The sequence below is a fragment of the Suncus etruscus genome, chromosome 1 (assembly GCF_024139225.1).
Source record: "Suncus etruscus isolate mSunEtr1 chromosome 1, mSunEtr1.pri.cur, whole genome shotgun sequence".
In the NCBI taxonomy this organism is placed as follows: Eukaryota; Metazoa; Chordata; class Mammalia; order Eulipotyphla; family Soricidae; genus Suncus; species Suncus etruscus.
Genome location: NC_064848.1, coordinates 84,486,873 through 84,506,980, shown reverse-complemented (window position 1 = coordinate 84,506,980; position 20,108 = coordinate 84,486,873). Strand labels below are relative to the sequence as shown.

General features: G+C 40.4%; 1 protein-coding gene across 1 annotated transcript in view; it reads left to right on the top strand.

Annotated features, from left to right (window-relative positions):
• The window catches only part of SUSD1 (sushi domain containing 1), a 137,687-nt gene that overhangs the window by 57,674 nt on the left and 59,905 nt on the right, over positions 1 to 20,108 (top strand). Inside the window, 1 exon segment of the mRNA XM_049774850.1 lies at positions 10,295 to 10,474. Coding sequence (XP_049630807.1) covers positions 10,295 to 10,474 — 180 coding nt within the window.

Sequence of the window (20,108 nt, the reverse complement as noted above, 5' to 3'; positions counted from 1 at the left end):
AGCCATGATCATAATTAGTTGACTGTATTCCTGATGCACATTCAAATGTTGTTGCTTAATAATGTGATTAGCCAGAGAAATGCTTGTTTTTAATGAACTCCTAATACACAGTACTGCAAATTTTTGCTCAATCTTTTTTTTTTTTTTTTTTAAATTAAGTCACTGTTAAATTCTTTATGGTTGGGTTTCAGGCACTCCATGTTTCAGTACTGATCCTTTCACCAGTACCACTTCTTCCATCAATGCCCCCTTCCAAGCCCATTCACCTCCCACCCACTAGTCAGCTTCCACAAGAGGCATCACAAAAATAAGCTTTGCACTGTGGTTTACAGTACTGTTGCTGATTGTGTCTCATATATAACACTTTATCACCTTTCAGTACCACCTCCTACTTGCAGCTGAACACTTCCTTCCACCATAGTCTTTTCACTCTCCCGATCCTATCACCCATGTTTCCTAATGAATAGGAATATAAATGAATAGGAAATAAACTGAATAGGAAATAAATGACAAGATAAATATGGCCCATAAATCTGGTGTGAAGCATTTTCTACACAACTAAACCAAAGGTGATTATTTAAATAAAATCATAGATAATAGGCTATAAGAGAAAAATTCCCAGCTATGGTCATAATTAGTTGACAGTATTTCTGATGCAGATCCAAATGTTGTACATTGGTTCTCATGTTCTTTGTTTTCATTGTCTTTGGGCATTCTTTATCATTATGTTTCTTTATATCCCATGAGAGGGAGGGAGAGAGAGAGAGAAAGAGAGAGAGGATATCATTCTGTGTTGGTTTCTTACCCTCAGACTAACTTTACTTAGCATTGTGTCTCTCCATGTAGTAGCAAATTGCATGACTTTATCTTTTCTTTTTTTTTTTTTTTTTTTTTTTTGTGGTTTTTGGGTCACACCCGGCAGTGCTCAGGGGTTATTCCTGGCTCCAGGCTCAGAAATTGCTCCTGGCAGGCACGGGGGACCATATGGGATGCCAGGATTCGAACCGATGACCTCCTGCATGAAAGGCAAAAATGCTTTACCCCCATGCTATCTCTCCGGCCCCGACTTTATCTTTTCTTATGGTTGATAATATTCATTCTGTACATATACCATAGTCCCTTTATTTGTTGTCTATTCTTGGCAGTTGAGTTATTTCCAGATTTTGGCTATTGTGGTTCGTGCTATAGGAACAAAAGAGGGGCCAGAGAGATAGCATGGAGGTGGGGCATTCGCCTTGCAGAGGGACTTGCATGCAGAGGTTTGAATCCCAGCATCCCATATGGTCCCCCGAGCCTGCTAAGAGCGATTTTAGAGCATAGAGCCAGGATTAATTCCTGAGTGCTGCCAGGTGTGCCACCCCCCCCCAAAAAAAAAACCAAACAAAAACCAAAACAAAACAAAAAACCCAAAGGAACAGAGGGTTGCAAATGTCTTTTTTCCATTTTTCTTGGATTCCAGTTCATTGATTTCTTCTTGCCTCTTTGGGATTCCTTTGATGGTCATTTTCCAATTTCTTAAGTTATTCAGTCAAGTTTTTTATGTGGATCCTTCCTTCCTGATGAATGTTTTCAGAGCTATCAACTTTCCTCCTTAACACTTCTTTTGCCATATTGACAAGTTTTGGTAGGCCATGTCCTTATTCTCATTTGTTTCCAGAAATTTTTTTTATTTCCTCATGAATTTCCTTTTTGATTCACTGGTTGTTCAATAATGAACTGTGTAATTGCCAGATATCAGAGTTATTTCTCTGTTTCTGTTTGTAATTAACTTTTATTTTTAGTGCATCATGGTCTGAGAAGATAGTTGGTTCAAGAGACCATGTGGGATGTTGGGGATTGAACCCAGGTTGGTTGCATTCAAGTCAAGCACCCTACCCAACTTTACTATTGCTCCAGCCCCAGTTGGTATGATTTCTATCTTCTTGACTTTATGGAGTTATGTTTTGTGTCCCAGCATGTAATTTGTCTTAGAGAATGTCCTATGTGCATTGAAGAAGAATGTGTATTTGGCTTTTGGGGCATGAAAAACAATCCTATATATGGCTACTAAGCCTCTCTCTCTCTTATATTTCTTTTTCTAAAGCAAGCATGTCCCTACTTAGCTTTAATCTAGTTGATCTATCAAGAGATGATAGAGTGATGTGGAAATCTTGACTACTGTAGTGTTGCTTTCAATATCTTTCTTTAAATTAATTAGCATTTGTTATAAGTATTTTGCTGGTTCCTCATTAGGTGTTTATATATGTTTAGGAGTATGAATTTGTTTTTTAAAATTGATTTTAAGATATACCCAGCAACACTCAGGTATTATTCCTGGCTCTGAGCTCAGAAATCATTCCTGGCAAGATGAGGGACCATATGGGATGCCAGGGATTGAATCCCTGGCCAACTGTGAACAAGGCAAATGTCCTACCTGTTGTGCTATTGCTCTGGTCCCTAAATTCTTCTTGATGTAAATATCCCTTGATCACTTAATAAATGGACCTTGCTGTCTTTTATAACACTTTTGAACTTGAAGTTGTCATTTGAAACTAGTATGACCAACTTGACCTTTTCGAAGGAGTTGTTTGCTTGAAGAATTTTTTCCAACATTTGACTTTGAGTCTGTATTTGCTCTGACTATTCAAATGTATTTTTTGCAGGCAGTAGAATGTTGAGTTCAACTTTCTATTCCATCTATCTATTCAATCTCTTATTGGGTACACTTAGTCCATTGACATTTAGAGAGATTATTGGAGCATCTATGTGCCATTTTGTGTCATCTTTCTGTAGAAGCTTGGCATGTTTATAGGATTTGTCTTGTCTTAAAGTCCCTTTAGTACTTCTTGTAAAGATGGTTTTGAGTCTCTTAAGTTTTTGAGCTATAGTTTATCCATGAAATTGCATATCATTCCTTCTAATATGAATGAGAGTTTGTCTGGGTAAAGTACTCTTGGTGAGGCATTCATTTCATTGAGGTTTTTTTGTTTGTTTGTTTGTTTGTTTTTTGGGTCACACCCAGCTACACTCAGGGGTTACTCCTGGCTCTATGCTCAGAAATTGCTCCTGGCAGGCTCGGGAGACCATATGGGATGTTGGGATTCGAACCACCATCCTTCTGCATGCAAGACAAATGCCTTACCTTCATGCTATCTCTCCAGCCCCAAAATATTGAGATTTTACAAATTATATCCCACAAATATCTTCAGCCTGGAGAGTTTTGCTTGGTAAATCTTCTATAAATCTTAAGTATGCTAATTTATATATAATTTTTCTTTGATCTTATTGCTTTCAATATTCTATCGCTGTCCATTTTTATTTATCATCATAATTAGGGTATGTCTTGGGATATTTTTATTTGGATCTCTCTTAGTTGCTACCCTTTAGGCCTCTAGGATGTGGGTGCATGCACTCTCCAGCTCTGGGAGTTTTTCAGCAATATCTGACTGCCATTTCTTCATCAAGGTTGCCTCCTGGTCCTCTGGGATCTGGGTGATTCTATGTTGCTTCTGTTGAATTTATCCCAAAGTTCTCTTGTTGGTTATTCATTTATTTTTGAGTCTTTTTTCCATCTTCTATTGTTGTCCAGAAGTTTTTTTGTACCTTATCTAGAAGTGCAATGATTCTGCTCTCAGCAGCTGTTAACTCTGCTGGTGAGACCTTCCAGTGAATTTTTCATTTCTCTTTCTAAGTTTTTCAGTTCTGTTGTTTCTCTTGGCAGCTTTCTCATTTCTTCTCTCATATCCTCTTGTATTTTATTGGTGGTTTATCCCATTGTTTCTTTGAGTTTGTTAAACATCCATGGCATTTCGACTCTAAAGTCTTTTTTAGAAAGATTATATAGGTGGCTGTTAATAATTGATTTTTCAGGATTACAGTCTTTGCCTACTACCTATGGTGGAGTTATGTGTTGCTTTACCACAGTTCCTTTTATAGTCTGGGAGTGTCTTTTCCACTTCCACATTTCTTCTCCACTTCACTCTTAGTATCCCACTACATCCAGGGAGATCTCTTGTGGCCATATCAGTGGCGAAAGCTTTGAGAATCCACAGTGCTGCCCACTGACAATGTGTGGCAGGCTTTCTGGTCCTCTTCTGGGTGGTGGGGAGAATGTAGTTTTAGAGTGGGCTTGGCAATCTACTTTGGGAAACCATGGCATTGACCATATATATATTTTTTCTTTTATTGTAAATTGGTGAGTGTATGTATTTGTACGTGTGTGTGTGTTTGCGAGCACAGGCGTGTGCGCACTTGATTTCAGACCACAGCAGGCAATGCTCAGGTGTTGGCTCTACTTTTGGTTCTGCATTCAGTAATCACTCCTGGCAGGAGGCCATTTGGGATACTGGGTTGAACCTGGGTTGGTCATGTGCAAGGCAATTGTCCTTCCCACTGACCTGACACTCCAGCCCCATGTTTATTAGTTTTTTAATGGCCCACATGCTGAAAAGCTAGTGGGGTTTGGTTCTGAGAACCCTCCCAATGATGCTGGCATTGTAGGACATGGTTGGTGCTTGTGCCTAGCGGTGCAGGTGACTACAATGGCCAATTATGTCAATGCCTATGGGCTAACAGGGCCATACCCAAAGATGATGCTTGGGATCCACCAGGGGTACACCTGTGCTATCGTGAGTAAAACTCAGATCCTGCACACTCTAAGTTTGTGTTCTGCCACTTGAGGCATAAACTGTCTCCCTAACCCAAGAGTTTTGAGTATTTCTAATTTGATGGCCCTCTCCAGAAATGTTGGGGCTCACTATAATTACACTCACAATACCAGTGGGACTGGCCATAAGATATCCAATGGTTGGATATGTACATGTTTCTGCATGTACATGGCATATATTGTATTTGAGCTCTCTCCATCACCCTTTTTATTTATTTATTTATTTTTTGGTTTTTGGGCCACACCCGATGGCGGCACTTGGGTTACTCTTGGCTCTGTGCTCAGAAATCGCTCCTGGCAGGCACAAGGATCATATGGGATGCCAGGATTTGAACCACCATCCATCCTGGATCTGATGTTGCTGGGCAAACACCCTACCACTGTGCTATCTCTTCAGCCCCATCTTCCTCACCCGTTTTATCCTTTTTTTTTTTTTTTTTTTTTTTTTAGTTTTTGGGTCATATCCGGCAGCACTCAGGGGTTACTCCTGGCTCTATGCTCAGAAATAGTTTCTGGCAGGGTAAGGGGACCATATGGGATGCCGGGATTCAAACCACCACCCTTCCGCATGCAAGGCAAATGCCTTGCCTCCATGCTATCTTTCTGGACCCTCCCTCACCCGTTTAAAAGTAATTCTTGATCCTTACTTCTTTCTTCCTCCTCTTCCTCTTCCCCCTCCTCCCTCCATTTCCTTCTCTTATTTCCTCCTTCTCTGTTCTCCTTATCTCCCTTCTTCCTGCCCCTTCCTTTTCTTTCCTCCTCCTTCCCTCTCTTCTTCTTTCTACCTTCTTTCTTCTTCCTCTTTTCTTTTTTCTCCCTCTTTCCCCATCCTTTATCTCTTTCTTTTCTCTTTCTCAAGCTCTTTTGCCCTCCTCTCTCCTGCGGTTGTCTCGGGGGGTGGGTCATGAGATATTAAAGCAAAGTATACATTAAGTCCTTTGAGCTATGTTTCAGTCCCCTTTTTTTCCTTTTTTTTTTTTTTTTTTTTGGTTTTTCGGGTCACACCCGTTTGATGCTCAGGAGTTACTCCTGGCTACGCGCTCAGAAATCGCCTCTGGCTTGGGGGGACCATATGGGACGCTGGGGAATTGAACCACGGTCCTTCCTTGGCTAGCGCTTGCAAGGCAGAACCTTACCTCTAGCGCCACCTCGCCGGCCCCCAGCCCCCTTTTTTTAATAGGAGCCACATAACTTCCTGGGAATTGATTAGTCTTGGAAATAGGGTCACCCATTTTCCAGGTTTATACTGAACCAGGATGCTATGTCAAGGGTTGAACAACAGTATACAAGACAGATCAGCATTTCACATAGCTATATCCAGCAACTCTCATCTATAGCTAGTGGCTCTCTTGTTTAGGAAATTTCTTGGAAACAAGATTGGGCCGCACGAGTTATTATAGCCAGATGTTTTTAATGCACCTGCTTTTAAGTTATAAGGCCCTAGAGTGAATGCTTAAATGAATGTAAATATTTAATGAACTTGATCCAGGATCACACCTCAACTGTCATATCCACGTTTTACAGCAAATTCTCATATAATGTCTGGCAGAGGATTGTAAATCTGACTTTTTTTTTCTTTTCTTTTCTTTTCTTTTTCTTTTTTTTTTTTTTTTTTTGGTTTTTGGGTCACACCCATCAGTGCTCAGGGGTTACTCCTGGTACTATGCTCAGAAATTGCTTCTGGTAGGCTCGGGGGACCATATGGGATGCCGGGATTCAAACCACTATCCTTCTGCTTGCAAGGCAAATGCCCTACCTCCATGTTATCTCTCCGGCCCTGATGATATTTTTTAATGAGTCTTTTTGGCTCCCATCTGCTTAGTACTCATTAAGTATGAGTTGCCACTGTTCATTTAAACTCTAGTTTTAATAGACATAAACCGACATTAACCTACAACCTAAATCTTTTCATGGATGTTCTCCTTCCACAGAACCTTGGCTTACCTAGGAGATATGTTGATGTAAACAGTGACTAAGTAAACTTATGAACCATTAATCACCCATTTGGTGAATTCATATGTATACCAACCATATATAATATAATCATGTTTGGGGGTTGTTGAGGCTGATAAATGTGTCTAAAAGTTTGATGCTGGGAACACATGATGAGGACCGAGGGTTCTTGTGCCTGGTAAATATTGTCAAATAGGGAACAAATCCTTTGAGAAGTTGCCAGGCAGGAGGCTTTATGAAATAACTACCTTGTTCTACTACTGTAACTGCTCATGATTTGAATCTGCACTGACCAGAGGTTAGTTGTTTTATTTTTAAGTCTCAGTGATATGGTCAGATCAGGTGTGATAAGGGTCTTACAAAAACTCCAATTATCATAAGTTGGAAATCTTTGTTGCCTTTCTTAGGGAAAAAACTTGGGGCTCTGCAATAGATAATAAACAAAAAATAAACAAACTAATTCAAGATAAAGTATTTATGTATAAAGTCAGAAATTTATATATAAAATCAGAAACAGACTGTATCATTTACTCAGTTTTGACTGCTTTATCTCAATAAATGGACTTCTGTTTTAAAAGTTTGGCTTTCAGGAGTATTTTTATTTTCTTGACTATTATTTAACTAGCTAAAAATTAGAATGGGTATTCTTTCTTTGTGATTATTTATTACTAAGATTGTTGGTTATGTCTTAATTACTTGACTATCTTACATATTTTATGTGATGTTTTTTGTTGTTCATTTTGCACCTCCCACAGGGCCTATATCTATCTGGCTTTATGCTCAGGGATCACTTCTGGCAGGGCTTGAGAAAACCATATAGAGTGCCAGAGATCAAATCTGGGTTGACCACATTGCTAGGCAAATGCCCTCCATGCTGTACTACCTCTCTGACTCTGATATAATACTTTCTTGAATAAATTATATCTCTACATATGACTCCTTAATGTGATAAATTTAGCATATGCTTATTTTTTCTTTATGTTTATTACTCAAATCTTATAAAATTTTATTTTCAGATTATTTTTTTTACATTGCTTTAACTTTTAATTCTAAGATCGTTTGCTAATAGTTTTGTTAAACTCTATCATTTAAGGTTTTATGGTGACTTTTCTGCACACTTAATGGTTTAATTGCTATATCTTATAACATTTCCTTTATTTACATAATTAATTTTTGTTGTGGGGACTTCACCTGGCAGTGCTCAGGACATCATATGTGTTCCTGAAGATTAAACTGCTGTCAGCCTTTTGCAAAGTAAATGCTTTAATCCCTATAGTATCACTCCCACTCAATATTTCTTTTTTAAAAGTAGATTCAGTTTTAGGGGCCGGAGAGATAGCATGGAGATAGGGTGTTTGCCTTGCATGCAAAAGGACAGTGGTTTGAATCCCAGCATCCCATATGGTCCCCCGTGCCTGCCAGGGGTGATTTCTGAGCGTAGAGCCAGGAGGAATCCTTGAGTGCTTCTGGGTGTGACCCAAAAACCAAAAATAGATTCAATTTTGGTTTGGACTGGAGTTAATTTTGTTTGTTTGATTTGCTAGGGATCAAACCTAGGGCTTCTGAACATGCATTCTTTTTTTTTATATTTTGAGTTAAATATATATAGTGGCTTTAGGGCCTCACCCAGAATGCTCACAGCTTACTCTTGGCTCTGCATTCAGGATATAGAATGCTGGGATTGAACTTGGGTCATCTGTGTACAATGCAATCCCTCTACTCACTGTATTATTATTCTGGCCCCTATTTTTTAATTGTTTTGTTTTGTTTTGTTTTTGGGTCACACCCACCAACTCTCAGGGGTTACTCCTGGCTCTATGCTCAGAAATTGCTCCTGGCAGGCTTAGAGAACCATAGGGGATGCTGGGATTTGAACCACTGACCTTCTGAATGCAAGGCAAATGCCTTACCTCCATGCTATCTCTCTGTCCCCTGTTTTTTAAGTTTTGAAAGAAGATACTCATACAAATTTTTAAAATTGTAAAAAAATATGAAAATAAAATGCTCCTGCACTTACATAGCACTTTGTATTGTGTCTAAAAGGTAGTGTCACACCCTCTTTCCTACAACTCTATTGATTTTAGGTAGTTGAAATTGCAAAGAAGGAATCTCATACCAATTTACTAATTTGATGTTTGTCTCTCTGCAATGGATATTGATATTTTTCTTTGAAAGGTGCATATAAATGTAATGTTTAGACTATGAATATTTTCTGCATTAACTTTCCTTAAAATTTTTAGTTATTATATTTATTTAATTTCTGTTTTGGGGCCACACTAGCAATGCTCAAGGGCAACTCCTGGCTTTGCACTCAGAAATTACTCCTGGTGGTACTCAGGGGACCTTATAGGGTGCTGGGGATTGAACCTGAATTGGCCACAAGCAAGGCAAGTTCCTACTATGTATTATCTCTATGGCATCAGGTTCAAAATTTTTAAAATATGGGCCGGAGAAATAGCATGGAGGTAGGGCATTTGCCTTGCATTGCAGAAGGACAGTGTTTCGAATCCTGGCATCCCATATGGTCCCCTGAGCCTGCCAGGAGCCATTTCTGAGCGTAGAGCCAGGAGTAACCCCTGAGAGCTGCCGGGTGTGACCCCAAAACCACACACACACACATATATATATATGTATATATATATATATTCTTATTTAATACCTAATTAGTGAGAAAACTTCTAAACTACATTACTATCAATTCGGCAGTTAATGATTTGAAGATACAGAATAAAAGGTACCAGAAAATCTGAATATTAAAAGAAATTGAGATGCATTATCTCATTGACCAAATAACTTTTCACAATGTAAAAAAATTCTCATTATTGAAATTTTTTATTTGCACAAAATTTCTTTTCTTTGTTTTTTTGGGTCATACCTGGCAACGCTCAGGGCCTACTCCTGGCTCTACACTCAGAAATTGCTCCTGGCAGGCTCGGGGGACCATATGGATGCTGGGATTCGAACTGCTGACCTTCTGTATGCAAGGCAAACACCTTACCTCCATGCTATCTCTCCGGCCCTGCACAAAAGTTTTTTAAAATTTATTTTGGGCCACACTCTCTGGCTCATAGAGGTTACTCCTGGCTCCGCTCTGAAATCACTCCTGGCAGGCTCGGGGGACCATATGGGATATTGTGGATGGAATTTGGATCGGCTGCGTGCAAGGCCTACATACACACTGTGCTATTATTTGGGTCTTGTGAAAAAGTTTTTTAAAGGAAAACATTGTTTTTGGGGAATTTACATCTAGAGTGCTTGAGGGCCACTCTGAGCCTGGTGTTTGTTTTAGGGGGCTGTGAAGTGCTGGGGATCAAACATGAGTCTCCCACATGCAAAACATGTTTGTAACCTCTTTGCATCATTACTGTAGTCCCTGAAGCCAAAATTCCATCAAATCGTTCTTAGGGATGGAGAGATAGTACAGGTGTTTAGGTGCTGCCTTAGCTGCTTAGCCTGGTTTGATCCCAGCATCAATCTGAATACTACCAGGGGTAACCTATAAGCACAGAGGCACGAGTAGTTCTAGATATTATTTTTAATTGTTTACCTACCTGCAGATAGATCACTTAATGTGGCTCATGTTTTCTCTTTACCCATATGAGTGACTCCATCATAATTGAACGCTTGGCTTCTGAAATACTGACTAGAGGGGAGATGTTGGGATAACAGCTAATTCTGTCCTACTTCCCACTGCAGAGATCGACTGTGGCCATCCTCCTCAAGTTCGGCATGCGTTCCTGGTGGAGAACTACAGCTCCAGCCTGGGTGGCGTGGCTCACTATGTTTGCCAGGAGGGCTTCGAGAGCCCTGCAGGACCTATCACTTCCGTTTGTACTGAGAAAGGCACCTGGAGGGAAAGTACTTTGACCTGCACAGGTATATAGGCTCCTGTACTAGGCAGTTGGCAGAGTCTGGGACATAAATTCACTCAAGTGCCACCTTCTCTTTCAGTACTGTGCCTGGCTGTGCCATTAGGGTGGGTTCCTGGCTTTAGTTTTGTAAGCTAAATCTTGAAAATTTGGAATCTAAATTGGAAATATAAGTTGTATAGAAAATTTTGTGCATATAATTTTTTTTGAATTCCTCTTAAATCACAGTGATTCTCGTGTCTTCTGCTTGGCTGGCAGAGAAATTTTTCTACGTGCACCATTTTCCAGACGAGCATAATTTAATGCCCTAGTTTAGCACATGTTGACAGTTTTTTTTTTTTTTTTTGTTTTTGGGCCACACCCGGTGACGCTCAGGGGTTACTCCTGGCTATGCGCTCAGAAGTCGCTCCTGGCTTGGGGGACCATATGGGACGCCGGGGGATCGAACCGCGGTCCGTCTCCTAGGCTAGCGCAGGTAAGGCAGGCACCTTACCTCGAGCGCCACCGCCCGGCCCCGTTGACAGTTTTTTTTAGAGAAAGGGTATTATCATGAAAGAATGTTTTTCTGAGCGTACCCAGCAATGTCCAGGGGTTACTCCTGGCTCTGCACTTAGGAATTACTTCTGGTACTCCATGGACCTATAGGATGCCAGGGAGCAAGGCAAGTGCTTTATCCATTGTACTTTTCCTCTGGCTCCCTGTTTATTTCTTTTTTCTTTTTTTTTGTTTTCTGGTCCATACCTGATGGTGCTCAGGGGTTACTCCTGGCTCTGTGTTTAGCATTTATCATCTTAACAATCTTTAATTGTTAAGTCTATTCTCATTATTGTACAACCAATCTCCAGAACTTCTTCATCTTGCAAACTGGAATTCTGTACTCAAAATGACTCTGCCTTCCTTTCTCCCCACTTTACATTAGCCCCTGGAACTGCACTCTGTTTCCTGTTTTTTTGTTTGTTTGTTTATGGGCCACACCCAGTGACGCTCAGGAGCCACTCCTGGCTATGCGCTCAGAAATTGCTCCTGGCTTGGTGGACCATATGGGATCCTGGGGGATAGAACCATGGTCATGGTCTGTCCTAGGTTAGCATGTACAAGGCAGATGCCCTACTGCTTATGCCACTGCTCCGGCCCTGTTTCCTGTTTTTTTGTTGTTTTTTTTTTTAATGACTTAGATACCTCTGCTAAGTAGAATCATGCTTTTTTTATTTTAAATTTTTATTTTTTAACTTTATTTATTGATTGATTGATTTGATTGATTGATTGGGTTTTTTTTTGGGGGGGCACACCTAGCAGCGCTCAGGGCTCACTCCTGGCTCTGCACTCAGAAATCGCACTTGGCAGGCTTGGGGACCATATGGGATGCCGGGAATCAAACCAGGTCTCTCCCAGGTCTGCCACATACAAGGTTTATGCTCTACTACTGTGCTATCTCTCCGACCCAGATTTTTTTTAATAGTCCACATTTTATTTTATTTTATTTATTTATTTTGGCCACACCCGACAGCACTCAGAGGTTACTCCTGGCTCTGCACTCAGAAATTGCTCCTGGCAAGTTCGGGGGACATATGGGATGCCAGGGATTGAAACCAGGCCTGTCCTGGGTTGGCCGCATTAAAGGCAAATGCCCTACCACTGTGCTATTACTATGGCCCAGAATCAAACATTATTATCTGTTGACAGGCTTTTTCACTTTGCAGAGTGTACTTCAGGTTCATCCATATTGTTACAAATAACAGTTGCCTTTTTAGACTGAATAATGTTCTTCTTATGGATATACCACATTTTGTTTATCTTTTCAGTGATTGGTACTTAGGTGATTTCCACCTTTTAACTATTGTGGAGAATACTTTCATAAACATGGGCATACAAATACCTTCTTGAGATCTTGTTTTCAGTTCTTTTGGATATAGACCCTGAAATGGAATTACTGGTGAATAATTTGAGTTCAGTGCCATGTATTAATAATTGCTTTTATCACATTTTTAGAAAGTATTAAGTGTTTACTCATACATAAAAAATTAAAATCTATGGTTTCTACTTCAAGAAGCTATTACAAGGGAATCAAATGAGATGGTTACCTATGGGAACATTTTGAAAAGCTTATAGTACCATGCTCATTTTAGATCTCTCACTCAAACAAACAAGTAATCTTAATTGAGAAAAATCTCATGAATCAGACATAAATCTTCCATATACTTCATTTCACACCTCTGCTTCCCAGAAGCAAGGTAGTAAAAAACAATGATTTATTATGACACATCGTCTCAGAGTCTTGAATAACTTTGAGAAATGGTTTCTAGTGGTTGATTTCCTTGGCTCTGAACTGAACCTCTGGAAATTATATCTGAAGATAGCTTCAGTTTTGGGTCTTTGGTTTGACTTATAGTAGAGTTATGATACTATGTTTTGGCCCTTGCCAAAGTTTTTTCATAAAAGGATGTCTGGCTTGTGTAAGCCAAACATGTTTGCTCTGGTGATGATTTTCCATAGAGAAATAGTTATTTTGGATATAGGAATTTGATGAATTAAGCTGTTTGATCAATTCATTTAATAACTATTTAGCATATTATATTATATATAATATATATTATATTATATATATTATAATATAATATATATTAAATTTTTTTTAATATAAATCAACACGAGTTTTAGTCATACAATATTTCAACATCCATCCCTTCATTTCTTGCTACCAATTTCCCCATTTTCTTGCTCGTTTCCCGGCCTCCAGCCTGTCTCTAGGCGGGACACTTTTCTTCTCTCTATCTTTCTGTTCCCCTCTATTTCCTTTTAGGTACTGCATACACACAGTTTTACAAATTCCAGATATTCGTGATCCTTTGAAGTCCTTGGGGAAAGCATTTCTAGAGCAGGCTGAGAGTTTATAGGCGCTGCTGTCCCATGCAGTTCCCACATTCAGTCATCTCCAGCATGCATCTAGGAGGATGTAGGCTAGAAACTAAACAGAGAAAAAAGGGACGAGGACCCAAGATTAGTCCAATCTTCTCTCAGGCCTCATTGACTTGCCCAATTTACACTGAGCAGCAAAGACAGGTCCGTAACTAACATCAGGGATTCCACAGTCTCAGCTTAATAATTGTGAAGTTGAGAAGAGTGGTGAATTTGCTGTTGAGCTAGACTCATATAGTCATTCCAGCCTCTTATTGCATCTCTAACAGAGCCGCTCTGAGTCATTTGAGGAAGTGAGGCAACTGCATCTCAAGTTGCTGAATTCAACATTTGGGCAAGTGTTCCTGGCCTCATACTACCTGTGGAATCAGTTGGTGGCTGACTCCAGAGCTGGGCTTAGCTTCTGGACCCTGAACCATTTTCATTCATTGCTCAAACCTCTCTGCCTCCAGTGTTCTGACTTCAGTGGGATACAAGGATTAGTCACTACATGAAAAACCAGTGGATCTGCATGGGGCATAGTAAGCTATTAATTAGCCGATGCTTGTAGAGCACTTTGAAGAACAAACATGTTATGTAACTAGTAATTATAATTACCGTCCTCAGCCTGCCACCTTTCAGAGTCTGTGGCTCCAGCTGCAGCTGTTGCCATGGGTCTGTGCAAGCTTTGATTTAAGGAGAGAAAAGGCATTCTCCCTGAGAGCTGTGATCTCTCTGTGAGGAGGCCTCTGTGGCCTCAATCAAGATTGGCAGCTAAATTCAATTTCCGTAGATAAAGGGGGTGATTTACATGCTGATTAATTCATGGTGTGGTGCACATGATCTCTGGGCGGGTAAGTAGGCGAGGCTTCTGGAAATGTGAGAGGCTGCTTGCCTTGGCTCTAGTTCATCCTGGCCCCTTCCTGAGTTTCCTGGATCTCCCCTCGCCCATTTTTTCAAAATTCTTCTCCAGTCCCTGCTGTCTCTTTGTTTTTGTATTTCTCAATGCTCACTTGGGGCTTTCGCCCTCACCAATTTTTCTGCCAGTCCCTGAATGTCCTCTGTCCTCTGCTTTCACTTCATCTAACTAGTATTTTATTTATTTGTTTGGTTTTGGTTTGGGGGTCATACCCAGCAACGCTCAGGAGTTACTCTTAGCTCTGCAAGTACACTGAAGTACAGTGCTGAGGATCGAACCAGGGCTGGTCTTGTGCAAGATAAGCACCCCACCTTCATGCTGTACTATCTCTTCCTAGTCTATCTTTTAATACTAGATCTTTTAACTCCAAACTGGGTGGACTCATTTATCTTTACTAGGATCCTTTTAATTATCTTAAAAAATATTGTTTGGAGCCCCTGTTTCTTTGCTTTAGTAGTAAAGATCTAATATATATATATATATATATTTTTTTTTTTAATGGGGTGTGAACTCTGGCACAGTGGTTGGACATTTTTTTTTAAAGGCCAGTTTGGACTGGAAACTCCAGACCGCTGAGAACTAGGCAACTACTTTAGTGTCTGGAAAAACCCCAGGTGGAAGCTTGATGTTTAGTGAGTTGCTTTGCCTCAAGATCAAAGCAGCTGATTCATTCTTGATAAGATGGCTCTGGCTTTCATTCTGCACAGGTCATTTGGCTTTTTATGTTTAAAATCGGAGTTAATAATTAAAGGTTGACGCTTACTCCCTGCATGCTCTTTGGGTGACATCTCCATGGGATCACAGACGGTTTGGGGCTGGAAGGATCTGTGAGCCCCCAGGACCTGTCTGGAGTGCTGAGTCTGTCTGCCTCCAGACCGCCCTTTGTCGCTGTCCTGTTGGTTTTGTTGCCGACTCTCCTTTTTAGCCCAGTAGGTGTTCACATGCTACCAGTCATGTTTCAGATGGAAAAGAAAGGCCAGCTGAATACAGGGACACAATGACATAATACCCAATGTGCTAGAAATTGGTCTGAAAATGTATTTGAGTTTGGGCCTCACTTCTGGCTTACTGCTGGCTTACTTCTGGCTCTGTGCTCCGGGATCACTACTGGTAGTGTATGGAAGTACTTTAAGGAGTACTTGGGATTGAACCTAGGTTGGCTATTTGCAAGTCAATTGCCTTAGCCACTGTACTAACTTCTTGGCTCCCATGTGGGGATTCCTCATGTTTGTTTTTTGTTGTTTTCAGAAAGTCCTGTAAAGAGAGTATTGCTATTTTCTTTTTTTTTTTTTTTTTTAGATGAGTAATTGGAGACTCATAAAAGGGAAGTAACTTTCTCTGGATCTTATAGTGATTAGCAAATGGGGGAGGTACAATTAGAACTCAGACAGAAGCCCAGAAGTCTGCAATCTCTCTCTTGTGCCAGCATCTCCCAAACTTGAATTATTTCTATGTCACATCAGTGGTGATCTCTTCTCCTCCCCCACCAGGTTTTCTTTGTTTCTGAATTTTCTCTAAGAAGCTTGTATTTGAAAGTTAATTTTATAATTACAATTTTTCTATCAAGGGCACTTTAAAATATATGTGATGAGTTTATTGTAGTTCTGTTTATTTTTTTTTCTCTAATATAGACTAGGCTAGAGCTATGGATCAAATGGGAGAACACATGTCTTACATGTCTGAGACCCTAGTTCCTGGTATCCCACAGCTTCCGTAGTGTCTTGGGACCAATAGGGAGTAGGCCCAGGCCTCTGAGCACCACAAGGTGTGGTTCACACAGCAATGAAAAAATTTCAGCAGAAAGTAAACGTAAAAATTTTTTCAGCGTGTGGCCAGAGTGATAGCACAGTGGGTAGGGCATTTATGGCCCATCTGGGTTTGATCCCTGGCATCTCATATGGTCTCCTGAGCCTACCAGGAGTAATTTTTGAGGCAGAGCCAAGAGTAACCCCTGAGCACTGCTAGGTATGGTCCAAATCCCAAAAAATTATTTTTCATTTATTGCCTCCAAAAATCATGAATTTTATTTCTATCAAGATGATATTAATTTACATGATTTCTTCAAAATATGTTGGCGACACCACAACCATCACCAGAGTACCAATCTCTCTCCACCACAGTTCCTGAAAACCCTGATTGCACTTTGATCTCCTATCCCCGCCCTCTCTGGTAACCTCAGTTCTGTGGTCTAAGTGCATGGATGTACTTTTATATGGTTTCATCTATTTCTTTGAGGAAAACAGAACTTTAAATCATACTACTTCTACCTGCTCTATGATCATGAAGATTTAAAAGAGAGGAAACTTTTGTGGGCTGAAGAGATAGTATGGTAGGTAAGGTGTGTCTCTTGCATTGCAACTGATCCCTGGTACCAAAATGGTAATTCAGGCACTGCCAGGAGTGATTCCTGAGCACAGCTAGATGTGGTACATTTTACCCCTACAAAAGAAAGAAAATATAGAAGATGAATACTGTTTTGAAAACGTCCGTTTTTGGTAATCCCTTTTGGTAATCCTGTGTGGATATTGCCTTTAGAGGTCCTTTATGCATAATATTAAATGTTAAATCATAATACTTTTAGAGTCAGCTGTTATTTTCAGCTAGAACGAAAACTAGCTTGACCATCTTGTGAGGCCACCTGAATTTATTCTGGATGACCTTTTACTATTTCCAAAAATAAAGAAAAAGGATAAAAACTGGAAATCTAATTCAGTAGTTTACCGGATCAATCTCTGTTCTTAATGGGATTACTGACAGAGCTCTTTACTTTCTGTCTCTGTTCCCACTCATCCTGTTCAGCTATAGGAGTCTGCACCTGAGAGCCCCAGGTCACTATAGCTCTTTTAGTAAGGTCACAAATGGCACCTGATATCCAAGTTCATGTTCTAATTTCAGTCCTCATTCCCTTTAGTCTTTCTTCACCCATAAGCATTGTTGATCTGCCCATTTACATGTTCATTCAGCCAATTAACAAATATTTCAATAACAAATATTAAAAAAAATATGGGTTCAGCAGGGTGATATAGCACAATGTACTGTACTGAATGCTTTGCAAGCTGAGGGGGAGGGATTTGATCCCCAGCACTGAATGATCTTTGAGAACCACTAGGACCTTAGCACAGATCAGTAGTAGTCTCTGAACATCACCGGACACACATAAATACAACATATAAATATAATATGCAAATATAAATGCCTGAGGCACTGATTTAGATTTTGGATATTGAGATATAGACCTATTTATTTTCATCATAGAGCTTAAATTTAGGAGAGGTGGATATTTAATAACTAATTACATACTTAATATCTATGATTAATACCACAAGTTAATATTGGATGTTACTAGAATACATTAAAAAAAACCCACATACACAGGGCTGGGAAGATAGCTTGAAAAGCTGCAGTATTTGCATTGCATGTGAGTATCCTGGATTCAATCCCCAGCACTGCTGAATCAGGGAGTTCAACCTCCTGAACTCCAAGCCAGGAGTAGCCCCTGAGCACCATCAGGTATGTTCTGAAGACAAACAACCAATCCCCCCCAAATCTGACACAGTATCATGTGAGTATGATGTATACATACATACACTACAGGGACCAAAGCGATAGCACAGGGGTGAGACTTTTGCCTTGCACGAGGCCAACCCAGGATGGACCGCAGTTTGATTCTTGGCATCCCATATGGTCTCCTGAGCCTGCCAGGAGTGGTTTCTGAGCACAGAACCAGGAGTAACCCCCAAGTGCCGCCAGGTGTGACCCAAAAACAAAACAAAAAAATAAAGTACTATGTTACCTGCTGGATTCGACTCCCCAAATCTAATATGTGGTTCACATGAATATTAGAGTTATTTTTGTGTTTTTCAAGTTGAGACTGGCCTACAACTCTGCCTCAGATTGAATCATGATGCTGTGGGCATCCTATAGAGTGGTGTAAAAGGAGAGATTGAACTCAGTGCTGTGAAAGTCAACCTGAGGTTCTTCTTGGCTGGTAGGGTGGTGAGGAGGTTGGGGTGCTGGAAAAGCAAGAGTGCACTTGTTGAGGAAATAGCTGCTTCTTCAAGCTTATCTCCCCTCACTCTCTGGGCATCTGCTTTCTCAGCCACTCCTTACATGTTGCCCTTACTTCCGCTTTCTCTTCAGGTGTTGGACGCAGGTGACAGTTGGATGTCACCTATATCGTGGCTTTAGTCATCAACTACACACAGCATTCAAGACTGTTTTCCACTCATGAACTCAGATCTAACACGTTTCATACACAATCCAGTTGTCTTTTTTCACAGACCTGGTCAAGCTCCTCCCAAATTTCTTACAGGAATAGGAAAAGACAGTTTATTAAAATTCTCACCTCCAAGACTGGTTGCCAGCCTCTGCCTGTCCTCCATATTGTTCTCCTTTAGTCTTGACTCAGGGCTTCAAGAACAGTGCCTTGGTCTCCTCAGTTCACCTCTTTGCTGAGGCACATCTACAGTGCAAAAGCTCTCTGCTTGAACGTTTGACAGTTCTGACTTGGACACCTCACTTTCACAGTCACTAGCACACCATGCCTGTCAGTTTTCTTACTTCCCTTCAGATCTGAAAAATGGATAGGGCAGTAGCTAGCTTATTCCATTCTTTTGAAGACTAAATAAACAATACACGTAATTATATGTACTCTTTGGACCATAGTAACAACTCAATAGATTGATTTGCTTATTATTATTTTTATGATTTTTTTTTGTGGTTTTTGGGTCACACTCGGCAGTGCTCAGGGGAAACTCCTGGCTCCATGCTCAGAAATTGCTCCTGGCAGGCACGGGGGACCATATGGGAAGCCGGATTCGAACTGATGACCTTCTGCATGAAAGGCAAATGCCTTACCTCCATGCTATCTCTCCGGTCCCTATGATTGTTTCTTTCTTTTTTTTTTTTTTTTTTTTTGTTTTTGGGCCACACCCGGTAACGCTCAGGGGTTACTCCTGGCTATGTGCTCAGAAGTTGCTCCTGGCTTGGGGGACCATATGGGACACCGGGGGATCGAACCTCGGTCAGTCCAAGGCTAGCACAGGCAAGGCAGGCACCTTACCTTTAGCGCCACCGCCCAGCCCCCTATGATTGTTTCTTAAAGCTACTATGAAATCAAGATCAAATTTACTGTTTGATTTTGGTTTTGGGGACCATACCTGGTAGTGATTAGGGATGGCTTTTATTTCTACCTCAGTGCTCAGGTACTGTTTCCCATGGTGCTTCAGGGTCCATGTGGTGCTGGGAATTGGATTCATGACTCCAGAAGGCAAAGCATGTTCACCAGACGCATGAGACTATTCTTCTCGGCCTTTCTGGTTTACATTTATTTATTTATTTATTTATTTATTTATTTATTTATTTATTTATTTATTTATTTATTTATTTATTTATTTATGCCATACCTAGTGGTTATGGGGACTAGGGTTACTTCTAGCTCTGCACTCAGGAATCAATCACTCCTTGTGGGCTCAGGTCACCATATGCAATGCTGGGTATAGAATCCTGATTGGCTGCATGCAAGTTGAGTCCTTACCCACAATACTGTTTCTCCTTCCTCTCTGTTTACCTTTAGACCTATCAGCACTTTGGCATGTTGCAGTTTCTGAAAAAATGGTGTCAACTTCCTTGGGTCCTCCACTTGTTCTATACCTGTGTTTCCTGCAGAATACACTTTTTTTTTTATGAAAACATTGTTGGCACTGGTGGTATGCCTAAAATATAATTATCAATGACTATACATCATGATTCTTTAATTAAAGAATTAATTATTTAAAAAAAAAACAGGGGCCGGAGAGATACACAGCGGTAGGGCATTTGCCTTGCA